The sequence below is a fragment of the Petromyzon marinus genome, chromosome 2, assembly GCF_048934315.1.
Source record: "Petromyzon marinus isolate PM22_M1 ecotype Great Lakes invasive population chromosome 2, UKy_Petmar_22M1.pri1.0, whole genome shotgun sequence".
Taxonomy (NCBI): Eukaryota; Metazoa; Chordata; class Hyperoartia; order Petromyzontiformes; family Petromyzontidae; genus Petromyzon; species Petromyzon marinus.
The window spans coordinates 15,260,249-15,274,839 of record NC_133668.1 but is presented as its reverse complement, the minus strand read 5'-3'; the positions used below and the strand labels follow the sequence as shown (position 1 = coordinate 15,274,839).

General features: G+C 51.6%; 1 protein-coding gene across 1 annotated transcript; it reads right to left on the bottom strand.

Moving 5' to 3' along the window:
• Positions 1 to 3,708: 3,708 nt before the first annotated feature.
• Positions 3,709 to 11,006, bottom strand: LOC116946428 (homeobox protein GBX-2-like). The gene is made up of 3 exons (XM_032961360.2): positions 9,874 to 11,006; positions 9,049 to 9,497; positions 3,709 to 6,357 (listed from the first exon to the last, which is right to left on the bottom strand). The coding sequence occupies exons 2-3, from the start codon at positions 9,461 to 9,463 to the stop codon at positions 5,732 to 5,734; spliced, it is 1,041 nt and encodes a 346-aa protein (XP_032817251.2). The 5' UTR covers positions 9,464 to 9,497; positions 9,874 to 11,006; the 3' UTR covers positions 3,709 to 5,731.
• Between the last annotated feature and the right edge of the window lie 3,585 nt (positions 11,007 to 14,591).

Sequence of the window (14,591 nt, the reverse complement as noted above, 5' to 3'; positions counted from 1 at the left end):
CGTGGCCCTCCTAAAAAGCAGTGTTGAGACTTGCTGAGGATTTCCTTGGATAGGCGGATTTCATTTTTTGTTTTAAATGCGCTACATGACAGTACGTAAATGCAATCGCACGTGGCGCATGTACACCTGTGTGAGCTTACATTTACACGCAGCGAGCATCTATTAAGGCCGGCACTCTGCACACGAGTGGACAGGTTAGATGATCATCATCATCACGACCACGCGCGCCTTGCGCGCTTGGTCTCACAAATCCCGACCACTAATATCGCCTACACGGCGACGGCACCGGGTCATCGTTTGTTGGCTGAGTGGACCGAGGATGGGTCCAGACGAGGCGGTCAACTGCCGACGCCTGCTCGTGGTGATACGCATGAGTGTTCAGGATTCGAACCCGCGTCTGTGAAGGTCCGCAGCGCATTAGAGGTGAGCTTATGGGAAATACGCGAACACGTGGCTATAATCACGGTGAGAACGTGACATCGAAACTTGGAGACAGACTCGTTACTCGGATACGGTAAGCATTACAATTAATGAGAGCGATTACATTATTAAGTTACGCACAGAGTGAAATAATTGTAACTGATATCTGTGTAGAAAAGAACAGCTCATTGGGCCCTTTACTGCTGAAATAAAAAAAAATCTAAATAATAGTCGAGTTTGTGTTTATTCTCATGGAATTCGCTATGTCGCTGTATTTATTTAACCCAGTTCTTTGAAAAAATAGAGATATCCTCTCCGCCCGCATGCTCGCCAATGGGTTGTGACCTTGCCTATGAGGAGCGTCTGTCTATCTGGATCGGTGCTAAGAATACGGGTCATTGCCCGAAACGTCGCCTATTTATATATTTCCGTTTGAGGCCACGGTGTTATTCAAATGTGTTGAGTGGTTTGTTAACTAGGGAGGGAGGGTGTAGCGGTTAGCGTGTTGCGCTAAGAACCTGGCAACCCGAGTTCGATTCCTGCTCATGGCCAACACCAGTGACGATTATCTGAACCGGTCATGGGCCTCCCCTAGGTCGGCTCAGCCTCGATTGAGTACCTGGTGCGGTGTGTAGTAAACATTGCCACGAGGGAGACAAAGGCGGCCGGGCGTGGTGCTGGCCACCCCCCCCCCCCCCGGCCTTCAAAGGTGCTCGCTAACAGCACTTGCCCCCACAGTTTGTGAAGGCTATACGGGGATATTTGTCTTAGTTAACTAGGCCGGTGTCACTGAATGCTGTTAAGTTCTGAACAGCGTCTTATGCGTACAGAACAAGCTACGGGCAAGGTACAGGTTCGTAACGCAATTCAATTCGCAGCCGACGACGGTGACGAATATCTGGACCGGTCCTGCCCCCCCCCGCCCCTAGGTCGACTCAGCCTGAAATTAGTACCACGGTGTGTAAACATCAGCATTGGCGGCCCGTTGGCAACCGACTCTCTCGTGTGTCGTTGCCAGCCGTGTTAATAGGCGCTCGCTAACAGCGCTTGTGCCAACGATCTACTGACGACTGCAGGGGGTGGATCTTTGTCTTTGTCGCGCAGGGTGCGTGTAGATCAGGGGTCCCCAACCCCCGGGCCGCGAACCGGTACCGGTCCGTGGCCCGGGGGTTGGGGAGCAGGAGGAGGTGAGTGCGGTGAGTCCACGCTTGGAACCCGCACGTTATTTTTACTGGTAGGAACGAAGTTGTAAACTGAGTGTACCAGCCTGCAATAGATTAATGTGTCCGTCCGTCCCCTTTCAATACTTTAACGAAGTGAAATCTCGTGCTGTTGGGGTGTAAAATCAGCAATAGACAGCGCAGAGACTTGTCCTACCAGCCCACCCTGCAGGGACCTGTTTATTTACCGCTTCCGTCCGCGCCTCTTTCCCGCACTGCGCACTCGTCTCAGTCACGGTGTTGGTGTAGCCCACAAGCTCTAACCCCTAGGAGCCACAATGAGTAAAAAAACAAACGTCGCCGGAGAGCTTCATTGAAAAGGGAGGAAGACCCAAAGATGACCCCCCCCTTCCCCCCCCCGGGTCCGTGAAAAAAATTGTCTTCCACGAAACCGGTCCCTGGTGTCAAAAAGGTTGGTGACCGCTGCTGTAGATGACCATGATAATAATGTGCGTGGAGTGAGCGACTCCCCACATCAGACAAATATAATTGAGCGCACTATGGCGTGGCGAGTCTCACCGAGAGAGGGGAGGGGTGGAGGGAGGGGGGGGGCTGCGGGGGATGCGCAGGTCGGGCCCCCCCCCACTCCCCACCTCCCTCCCCCCCACTCCCCACCTCCCTCCCCCCCACTCCCCACCTCCCTCCCCCCCACTCCCCACCTCCCTCCCCCCCACTCCCCACCTCCCTCCCCCCCACTCCCCACCTCCCTCCCCTCCTCGCCTCTCCCTGCTCCTCCTCACAGCTGATGTTAATCGCCGAGCCGCGCTAAACTCCGCGGGCGTGATGAGCCAATGACAGATGATTATTATTTGTCAATTTGGTGTTGATGGTAAATGGTGATGGATGGTGACACCTCGCCGATTGCTCGGAATGCGCGCGCGCACACACGCACACGCACGCGCACGCGCTCGCAAGCTTACGTATCGCTCACCCCCCCCCCCCTGCACACACGCTCACCGAGACACACTCGTGCACAAGGCGATACAAAAACACACACCCCGTGTAGACTGTTGGGGCGAGTGCTGCAATGAAGGCGCTTGAGATGGGGGGGGGGGGGGGGTCACGGCGGCCAGCACCACGTGGAACCGCCTTTATCTTCCCCAGCAGCCCACCCCCAGGTGCCGGTGTTTGCACGTCCCACAAAAGCTTCGCCTTCAATGCAAAGTCCTACTTTGTGGAAGTCCCAGGGATTTGTTCGGAAATAACTCGGCCACTGACGTTAAGCCGTGCCCGGCCTACCACGCCGCCGCTTGAAATCCAGAAGAAGAGAGATCATATTCTTTGGTTCATTCGCTAAAGTCACGTAGATAGAAAATAATAAAATAAAAATAATACAATTATTCAAATTTATTTAAAAAAAAAAACACGACGTTTTTTTTTCCTCTCCGCCTGATGACGACCGCTTGTGTTGCGATCGAAACGTCGTGAGTTTTTTAAAATTATTTTTTTCTTTTATCTACGTGACTTTACCAAAAGAACCAAAGAATATGAATTCCTGCAGTCACGAAAGTATTAAGTAAAAACAAATTAAGAAAGATCCTCCCGTGTAGCTTTGAACAGGGGCAAGTCGCTGTTCGCGAGCACCCGTAAAGGTCGGCAACAACGGCACAACGAGGTGGTTGGGTGGCCAACACCACGCCCGGCCGCCTTTGTCTCCCCAATGCTGATTGTTTAACGCGCCGAGGTCGACCTAGGGCTCGCCTCCGCACTCACACGCATCCACGCTCGCAGGCGAGCACAGTAGGTGTATACATGTCGAACTTCTTTCGCACCCTACGTAGCCAACCGTGCTAATCGTCTGGGATGGGGCCCAATCAATGGAGCGATTCATTCACTCTTTATATTTCATATATCTTGGTGTGTGATGGTAACAATATCAGATTGCATGCGGACTAAAAAGTAAGGGGGCATGCGTTGTTTTGTATAATGCGTGAAATGTTTGTGGAAGGCCCATATCTGTGCACTGAAATTTTTTTTAAAAAGATTATTATTTCTTTTTTTTTACCTTGCGGTATACTCTATTTAAAATCGTTCGCAACCACGTGAGACATATATATATAATGAACGTTACGTGGGCTATCGCGAGGGATTGTGATGTGTACTGCAAATTCCACATTTGGGTTTTAACCACTTCACTGCTGTGGATCCGTGCAACAATCGCACAATGCCAATGCGGACCCGGGCGCCCCTGAATTCGATTGGCGCCCACAACAACAACAAAAAAACCATCAGAGACGAGCGACATCTGATGGTTTTTTACACGGGACCGCCACCACCCACTTCCATCAAGCAGCACAGCAACCAGTGCAATGTTGGGAGAGTGGTCATCCAGCAGTGTAATAATAACAAATATATACCATGTCTCGCTATAAGATGACAAGGTATGATTCATTTTTGAAAGGCAATTTTGAACAAAGTGACACTTCAATCGTCGACTTATTCTTTCGAGCAATTTTGTGAGCGTCTGAGCGACCCCCCCCCCCCCCCTCCCAGCTGTCTTGGTGCGAGTTCTCGCCTCCGTATCGGGCACGTGGTTCAATAAGAGACGGATCTATTGAACACGTAGCCTTTCTCGACCAATATTAATCAATAATAATAATATCTAACCCAAAAAAAAACCTGCATCAAAGAGGCGGGTTGCCGTGACGGATCGTCACAGAAATGCACCGCTTCGCATCCACATCAACACACACTCGCCGGCGACGGGGTAACGCTCGCACGAGTCAAGAACACGACGCGCATGGACGTATAATTAAATAATTTATTACCGATATGTTGAAAACGGTGACCCTTTAAAAATATGCTTCGCATGCATTCCGCTGACCACCGAGAGCGCGGGTGCCCCCCCCCCCCACCCCCCACGCGGGTGCCCCCCCCCCCCCCGCCATTTCCAACTCGTGTGCTTTGTACAGGGGAGGGAAGGGGGGGGGGGGTACAAAATGAAGCCGCGACGCAGGTTTGCACTGCGGTGCAAGCGGCGCAACGCCCGTGATCGGTGGCGGCTGAGTGCACGTGTTTAATTAATCTCGGGGACACGGGTCCATTAACACGTAGCCGAGAGCTTTCGCATTCGTTCGGACATCAAACACCCTGCCGCTTAGATTGAGCCAATTAAACAAAAATAGCTTGGCGAAGGCAACTTCCAGCAGAGGGGGGGGGTGGGGGTGTATCTTGCTGGAGCCGATTACGCGGTGCACGCGTAACAGCCCCCCTTGTTGTAAATCCACCGCTAGATGAGCGCCAACCCCACGCTGTTGCGAGTCGTGGGAGTTACTTGACCCATGCTGCGCCGCGCCAGTCAGCCGAGGATGGCGAAGGCATGGGAGCGCATCGACGTAGGAGCATAGTGCAGCACAACAATTGATTTTGCCACACTGCTGCCCGTTGCCCGAAGCGTAGCCCCGTCGTGATCCCACCTATGGTTGGAGTAATTTTACGGAATAGGTTTTTCGCTAATTGTATAGAGCTGAGTTTTTTGTTAACACCTTTATGATGCTGGGTGTAATCTCCAGCGAAACGTAAACAATTGTCAAAAAAATTGCTTGCTTTTAAACACTACGCTTTGGTAAAAATCCAAATTATTTGGCGGCATGTTTGGCCACGTGACAACTTTATTTGATAAAGGCTCTATCGAATGGTGGGAGTCTATCGTAAAACAAAACATGATACTTGCACGATCTAACCCAAAATAAACGAATTGTGAATCAGGCGTTTTCTCTGTATGCATAGAAACGTGTGAATCGTGTGCTGAATATACAGGGACGATCACTGAGCGTGCGCGGTTGTACACCGCTTCTTGTACGGCAACTCTCATTCCGAACACGAGCGCGCAATCACAGGAGCAATGCGCGTGGGAACGGGGGTCGTGATTTTAGTGGCGGATTCGCACCGGTAAGGTTCAACGCTTCACTTGAGTTGCAGTTCTTTCACACACATACATTTTACTTACGAGGGGCCTGGTCAGTCGTGTCAATCTTGCCAACGACGCCACGAGATCAACAATATACATATATACACTAACACATATATATCACAGTTTGTGCATTTGAAGACCAAAGTAATGACTCATTCTCTACATTAAACAAAAGAGGCTATGGAGCGGCTGGCCTGCTCGTCTGCTCGGCAGTCAGTGTGTCCTGCTGCTGCTGTTGAGGTCCTCTGCCTGCGAATCGGTTCACGTGGATGGGGATGGGAACCACGATCTTGGGGTTTCGCGTCGGCTCCCCGCTCCGAGACGCGCCGTTGCCCGCCTTGACGCGCTTCCACTTGGCGCGCCGATTCTGGAACCAAATCTTCACCTGGACCTCGCTGAGACGCAGCGCCGCCGCGATCTGAGAGCGCTCGGACAGGGAGAGGTACTTTTTGCTCAGGAACTCCTTCTCCAGCTCCAGCAGCTGCTCGCTCGTGAACGCCGTGCGCCGCCGCCTCCTCTGCTGCTGCTGCTGATGTTGTTGCGGCTGCTGATGATGATGTTGCTGATGGTGGTGGAGGTGTGACTTGGCTGGCAAGAGGTGCTCGGTGCCCGAGGCGCCTCCCGTAGGGGAACTGGGGCTGCGGGAGCAGGGGGCCCGGCCCCCGTGCAGCGGCGGACTGCACCCATCGCCATCAAGGCCTGCCGGGTCCGCGCGCGGTGACGCGCTGTCCGTGCTCATCTCGTCCTCGCTGCACCGATCCGCCTCGCTCTCGCAGCTCGAGTCGGCTTCCCGGCACCCGCGACCTTGCGAGAAGAGAAGTCGAGAAGATGAGCGGCGCTTAATTGAAAACTGGTTGATGTGAGAGAGTCACTCCGATTTGCAGAGCGAGGCGATGCCACATGCAACGTGGGGGTTATGACGGCGTCTAAAGCCGACGGCATCTCGAGACGCTGTACGCTATGTAAAGCATTCAACTTTGAGATCATGGAATTATATGCAATTGTAAGGAGAAGTTGGTAAGAGGAGGGTAATAGGGCAATAGGTAACGTCGATAGCTGAATGAGACACTGGGGCATATGAAAACGGACAGTTGTACAGGGAGAACAAGAAAGTCTAAAGCCTGGATTAGATATAGAGGTGTATCGCTGTCCGTGTGGGTGACTCGGAGCCATCCGTGTGGATGTCTCGGAGCCATCCGTGTGGGTGACTCGGAGCCATCCGTGTGGATGTCTCGGAGCCATCCGTGTGGATGTCTCGGAGCCATCCGTGTGGGTGACTCGGAGCCATCCGTGTGGATGTCTCGGAGCCATCCGTGTGGGTGACTCGGAGCCATCCGTGTGGATGTCTCGGAGTCGTCCGTGTGGGTGACTCGGAGCCATCCGTGTGGGTGACTCGGAGCCATCCGTGTGGGTGACTCGGAGCCATCCGTGTGGGTGACTCGGAGCCATCCGTGTGGGTGACTCGGAGCCATCCGTGTGGGTGACTCGGAGCCATCCGTGTGGGTGACTCGGAGCCATCCGTGTGGGTGACTCGGAGCCATCCGTGTGGGTGACTCGGAGCCATCCGTGTGGGTGACTCGGAGCCATCCGTGTGGGTGACTCGGAGCCATCCGTGTGGGTGACTCGGAGCCATCCGTGTGAGTGGCTCGGAGCCATCCGTGTGGATGTCTCGGAGCCATCCGTGTGGACGGCCAAAGTTGGAAAGTTCCTGACATCACGGCAGCAGAGGAGAAGCGGACATCCAATTGACTGGCTTTTGGCATAGAGGACTGATACTGCTTGTAGGAGATGACGACCGTGCAGGTATTTAGTTAAACTTTGGTGTTTTATCTGAGGCTACGATAACCGCCAGACGACTTAGTTCCAGAATGCAAATTATTACCTCGGAATCTTTAACGGAAACTTAAGGTGCTGGTCGATTATGACGATTCACTGTTTTGGTGGCGAGCGATCACATCGACTGCTAATAAGGGGGCACTCGAGTCGCGATCGGTGACGAGCGCGAATGCAGCACCGCGACGCGCCTGCCGTCTTAAGTTGACGGCTGTGCTTGTCGAGTTAACGCGAGACGCGCGCTGTTACTCGTTGGCAACACCTGTATGGTGATGGTTGCAATGGTGATGACACCCGACCACGCCGCGCACGTTGTGTCGCCTCAAAACGCGCTCTGTTGAGGCATGGGTTGTGCGCCAACATTGTGGAGAAGTTGTCCTACGGGAATACTAGCCCTCGTCATAGAAATGTGGAGTTTCCACCACTGCCTCAGGGCTTTAACGCTTGAACTTTATGTACAGGCACGGCATTCGTCCGTGCGCTCCCGGTGACTGTGCACACAAACGGTCCACTCAGAGTGGCCGCTGTACCACATTATTAACGTGCAGGAGCTGCACTATGTGAAATTACACCCACAAAGGCAACTTTGTGCGGCCAAAAAACGATCCATGCGGCAGTGACATACTGGAGTGATCTTCTCTGATTTATCTACAGCTATCTGGATCAGGCCGCGTTACTCAATATCGCGTTGTTTGGCCACACTTGACCACGCTAGTTGACGAAGGCGTGTTCAAGATTCGGTTCACATTTTCACTCGCCACTGATGTTAGCCGTGGCCGGCAATTAAAACCTCGGCCGCCGGGTTCACAGTGTAGTGCGCAAACCACTGCGCAAACACTCCACCCACACCAATGCATTCGTCATCAATACACGTGCACACGTAACTTCTTCAGCATTTCACCAGCCGTGGTTTTGTTATTGGAGAATATATTGTTCGCTGCCACCTCGGCTGGGGATGCTCGGATAGGCAAAGAACGAAAAGATTACAGGTGCAGTGCATTGTGTTGTGATGTAGCAGCGAGAGACTTGGCTCAATTAAGTGTGCATTGATTTGGCCGCGAGACACGTGACTAACCGCGAGTCTAGTGAAATCGAATTCACAGAGGAGTATTTTCTTGCACAGATCGTGCGCGCGGCTTTTCTGTGTTTATTCCATTTCATGCAGCCATAGTTTAGCCGCTCCTGACGATGATCGTTATAATTTATATTTTTGAAAAACACTTGCTTCATTATGCTGCTTCCTAGGTTAATAAAGTTTTGACGATGATGTATAAAGTGCAATTGCGGTTTCCGACTTTTATCAAGCAGCTTTCATCATTCAAGGTGTGATAGGCAGAACTAATCACATAGTTACCGCACCGAGAGAAACCACACGCAATAACGTCCTGTAGCTGATGCCTCCGCCATATCGCGCTCGCAATTACGTGGCATACGCGCGCTCACAATTGGACGGCGTTAAGGTCGTTAATAAGCTGTGAGGCATGATCCGCAGCAGCGCTCACCTAAGCCAGAACTCGCACTGACACACGCACACAAAAGCTTCAGCAAGTCTGTGCAAGCCCAGAGCCCCGCGACATTGCACAACCACAGCACGTGCGCGCGTCCTGCTGCTCACGCAGCCAAGACACCGTCTGCATGTGCCCCGCGCTCACAGCCACAGACCTGCGGGCGAGGATAACAGCGACGTCTTGGAGCGGTGCAGGAGCGTGAGAGCCGGCAGCCGCTCCCTGCCGGAGAGAGCCTCGGATCGAGCCGGGTACGTCGGGCCCCGCTCCCCGCCCGGCGAAGGCGCCTCCTTGTTTGCGCAAAACGCGACTGCGCCCGCAGCTCCGTGCTGAATCCCGCGCGCAAACGCCGAATAGAAGCCACCTCCGGCTCCGCCGCCCAGAGCCGCGGGGAATGCGGCGGGGAGCCCCGCGTGGAGCTGCCCGTGGGCCGGCAGCACGAGGGAGCCGTAGGGCGGCATGAAGAGGCCAGGGTAGCCCGTGTAGAGGATCTGCCCGCAGCGCGGCGGGGGAGCTCCTCCGATCAGAGACTCGATGCTGAAGGCGGTCACCATGCCGGGGGGCCGTTGCATCGTGGCGCCGCGACCCCGACTTGCAATCTGTTTACTGCACGTGCGAGTGTGAGAGCGCGTGCGGAAGCGTGCGAAAGAACGCGACTGTGTACGTCAACGTGTGGTCGTGGGAAAGAGTAAGAACGCGTGAGAGAGTGAGTGCAGAAACTGAAAGAGTGCGTGAAAGAGGGTGTATGTGTGAGAGAGTATGAGGACGTGTGAGTGAGAGAGTGTGTGAGTGAGAGAGTGTGTGAGTGAGAGAGTGTGTGAGTGTGAGAGAGTGTGTGAGTGTGAGAGTGTGTGTGTGAGTGAGAGAGTGTGTGAGTGTGAGGACGTGTGAGTGAGAGAGTGAGTGAGAGAGTGTGTGAGTGTGAGTGAGTGTGAGGACGTGTGAGTGAGGGAGTGTGCTCTGATGAACGCGGCGCGCACACCCGCTCCGCGCCCCCTCCGATGCGCGCTCGGCGTGAATGGATGCGCGGATCGCGCTGTCGATTCGTGTTTATAGGAGGACGAACTCCACGCTCCATGCGCGGCTCTCAGGCCGAGGCCGTCGTTCATCAATAGCCCGCGTCCCGCTGGGAAGTTTTGGTCTTTTCGTCGCCGCCGCAGGGCACGGATCGGCTCCGTTTATCTGCGGTAACCTCCCCTCCTCGACTCGAACCCTGCAGCCATTGGCTGCGGTGCCCATTAGGGGGTTTGTTTAGACACCGCGACTCCGCTGACTTTCATTGGGCCGCCGAGATAGCCCCGGTAAATAACTTTGTGTGCTCGTTGCGCAGTGGAGTAGTGGTGCAGCGCTGCGCTGCGATACGAAACCCGGCTGACCCGAGTTCGATTCCCGCTCACGGCCAACAACAGTGACGATTATCTGAACCGGTCCGGGGCCTCCCCTAGGTCGACTCAGCCTCAAATGAGTAACCTGGTGCGATGTGTAGTAAACATTGCCACTATGGAGACAAAGGCGGCCGGGCGTGGTGCTGGCCACCCACCCCCTCGTGTGCCGTGTCGACCTTCATAGGTGCTCGCTAACAGCACTTGCCTCGACAGTCTATTAATGCTATGTTTTTGTATCTGTGTGATGGGTACACGCTCACAGCCACAAAAGCCTATGTAGGGTATACGGGGGGTTGCTTGTGCGTGTGGGGTGAGTTCGATGTGTATGGCATGCGTACTATGTGTATGTGATTGTGCTTGTGTAGTGTGTGCGTAATACGTATGGTGTATGCGCGTGTGATGTGTATGCACGTACATACACATCACACGCGCACGTTCGTCTACTGAGCCATGCAATCGTTATCACTGTCTATCTAAAGTTCCACTGGGCCTCGTCGAGGTCAAGTCGGCCGAAAACGAACACTTGTTGCAAGCGTGCTGCATGATGAACCAACGTGGCCTGACGTGCGTGGCCTCTGGGTGCAGCACCCATCCGCGTCCTGCGTCGACTCTCATTCACTCGTTCATTCATAGGCGCTCACTAACAGAACTCTGTTCAGGTCCGGGGACTATGTAGCCATTTGAGACGGGGATGGGCGATGAGTTCAAGCGGCGTGGCCGCGTCGAGAGTGGCGGTGACTCCACTGCACACGCTGCCCAAATCAGCCGTTAATAATAATAATTGTGATGGATGAGGGCGTGCAAGGTGGGTCGTGACTTTCAGAGAGTAATATTCAAAGCAGACGTGGCTCTCCGGCTGAAGAGAGAACCCATACGGCCCCTTGTGTGTGTGTGTCTGTGTGTGACTTGTGCCTTTGTGTGCCTCTGTGTGACTGGTTTATACGCGTACCTGTGTGTGTGGGGGGGGGGGGGGGGGGGGGTTGTGTAGCGGTTAGCCCGCTGCAACGATTATTTGAACCGGTCCTGGGTCTCCCCCTAGGTGGACTCAGCGTGAAATGAGTACCTGCTGCGGTGTGTAAACATCGCTACTTGGGAGACAAAGGTGGTGGTGCTGGCCACCCACCCCCTCCGATTTTCACATGTGTTCGCGAACAGCGCTTGCCCCAACAGTATGTTCAAGCCTATACAGGTTGTCTTTGTGCGTGGCTGCGTCTGTACCAAATGAGCCCTAATTGGTTGATTAGCAAAGGTTAAAATCGATGCTAGCTATCTGGGTTGTGTAGTATATTCTATATATATGATGTGTGCATTGAGCAACATGTACAACAGCGTATTAACTCCAACACGCACGGTAATGATAAGGTTTATGTGGTTGTTGTGTCTGCACAGGCCCATGTCATATACGAGTACACCAATCATAATGTGCCACCCTTTGTCAATCTACTTGTGGATGAAGAAAGACTTCCTCGTGCGCAATCTTTGACCAAGTATATCCCCCACGATGATCATTGCGGGTTGGGAAGGAGGGGGGGGGTTGAGAGCCCAAGGATCGGTTCACGTCATCCGTGGCTGAGAATCGAACTCGTCCTTATAGATCCTCGCTGCTTTGAAATGTTCGCGGCTATAAATAAAATTTACAAAATTCCAGCGCCCTCGTGCAACAACGAGACGGCGATCAACTTTGCATCAGCTTGATGATGTTCAATTTTTGACTTCACACTTTCGTGACTGCAGGACTTCATATTCTACAGTTCTTTCGGTGAAGTCAGGACGATCGAAAAAATAGTAACAATAAAGTAATAAAATATAAAATGTGAATTAAAAAAATCATACAAATATCACGACGTTTCGATCGCAACACAAGCAATCGTCATCAGGAGATGATGTTCGGCGCGACTTTGGCGATTAATCTAGAACCGAACTTACTGCCTGGGGATGAATCGTTGTCGCATTTCTGAATGAAGCGTACAGACGCGAACCGTCACCTCGACCAACTGGACAGCAGGCCCCGTTCATTGCCTGTGGGCATTAAATGTCGTAAAAATGGCATCGCGATGAAAACGGCCGTACCTGAGCGGCCTGGGCATGCACCCCATCGCTAGCGATGGAGGGATCGGCGCGTTTTAAGACAAGCATGGGGTGAAAATAGCAACGACCAGCTACACAGGCGCGTCGAGAGGCAGCTACTCGTGTGTCGGGACTTCTAGCTGCTGTTCGCTTATAAGTGTAGTGATCCTAGACGGGGACAGCCTTCAAACCGCAATGACCAGCGTGGCGAGGTTTGGTCAAACAATTCTCCATGACCGACACTGCATGGGGGAGGACATGCAGCAGTGGATTGAGAAAGGGCTGTAATTTATATATGAATGTATATATATGAGAACCCTTTGTTTTGCAACGGAAAATAACTGACTGCTGTCATTTTCATATTCTTCTCACAATCTTGTACTCGGAACATTAAAAGTGATTTGAAAATGTCTACGTGATAAAATGGGAAGACAATATGTGTCGTGAGGTTTTTTTATATCCTCTAAGATTTTAAGAATATTTGACGAAACAATTGCACTAATAGGGGCACAGATGGAAAGTTATATACATTGTAAATAAAGCGTATGCCAGTCTTCTGTATTCGTTCCTCTCAACCATTTGGTGTCGCTATCTATTTTTATTAAACGTCGTACGAATGTCTTCTTTCGGCGTCGTTTTAACTTCATGCAGTATTTTGATTTAAAGCTTTCGTGACTGCAGGGATTGATATTCTTGGTTCTTTCGATAAAGTCACGTAGAAGGGAAACAATAAAAATATAAAACTGCAACACAAGCAATCATCATCAGGTGTGATTTGATGATGATGATTGCTTGTGTTGCAGTCGAAACGTCGTGATAATTTTATTGTTTTATATTTTTATTATTTATTGTTTCCCTTCGTGACTTTACCGAAATAACCAAGAATATTCATGCAGTATGTATTTGTTACATGGTAACTCCCTTTTAGCCAGTTAACCGTCTAGTTTCGGTGGTAACGGTTCGCGGCAGCCACTACTAACAACAACAGAGTTATTGTTGGGGTGGAAATAAGCCCAGCCAGCATAGCGTGATAAAAAAAAACATTCCAGTGTACGAAAACGCAACTATTTTTTTTATTTTACCAGGTGAGGCACACTGAGCTTTATATAAATCTCTTTTAATTATTATAGCTCAACGAAGTGGCTTATCATGTGGACTATTATAGCAGCCAAATACTCTAAACGCGTGATGTTGATTCTAAATGTGGAGGGAAAACTGGAGGACCCGGAGAAATAAAACCCAAGCGACCACGGGGGAGAACATGCACACTCCAAATATACAGCAGCAGCAGGCATCGTCAGGGTCGGGACCGGAACCCACGACCTCCTGTATACCAGGCGAGGTAGTTAACATCTCGCCACCGTGGCGCCCATGCACGCCTAATCCAAATCGCACTCCTGTTACCAGGCTGCACAAGTTCGGCGCCAACGATTGTAGCGAATGGCACCGGGTTGGCGGGCTCCTTTTGTTTGATTTCGATTTCGGTTACAATGTGTTTTTTTTTTATTTCGCCACAGGATTCTTCCGTCGATTTTGCCCAGGTCCTCCATCTCCAAAGACCCGTACATTTCAACCAGGAGGCTCGGTCGTGGTTCTGCATGGTTTAAGTTAATTCACTAGTCACGGGGTAATAGCCAATGTGTAATGTTTAACGTGTCATCCGTTACATTCGTTTTATTATGTTCTGCACGTTACAAAATACGTGGCTGATCACGTGTATTTAACCGGGTGATAACCATGCGAGTGGCAGCTATCCGTCCAGTGCAAAGGAGAGTTGGCATTGTGCCTCTGCGAGCGTGGTGATGTGGACGGTGCGAATCATTTGACGACGCTGTGCGGACAGTGATGCACAAGTACAATTAACAAAACAGACTACAGTACATTCGCCAATAACACTGTGTGGCCTTTAAAATGGTAAAAAAAAAGTATGACAGGCGATGATTCGGGACATGGCCCTTCAACACATTTAGAAACATGCTGTTTAGACTATTTAGATTGTTTTGTTCTTAGAAATGTCCACATGATAAGCCACTTTGTTGAGCTATCATTTCTTGCCAGGTAGCTTTTTTAAAAATAAGTTATTACCTCAGTGGGCTTTGTCTTGTAGGAGGGGGGTGGTTTAGTTGTATTTGTTTGTGTGATGTGTTTACCTTTCTTGTACTTTGCACTATAATCGTGTGATTTTATTGTGTGTTGTTTTTGTAATGATCTTACCTTGCCCCGACTGGACATCTGTGATTAAAGAGCT

What these genes read in the sequence shown, in the direction of transcription:
- LOC116946428 (XM_032961360.2), bottom strand. Translation starts at nt 9,463, where the DNA reads ATGCAACGGCCCCCCGGCATGGTGACCGCCTTCAGCATCGAGTCTCTG. An exon ending in GCTGTTATCCTCGCCCGCAG is followed by an intron (nt 6,358 to 9,048) that starts GTCTGTGGCTGT and finishes TCTTCTCGCAAG; the next exon opens with GTCGCGGGTGCCGGGAAGCC.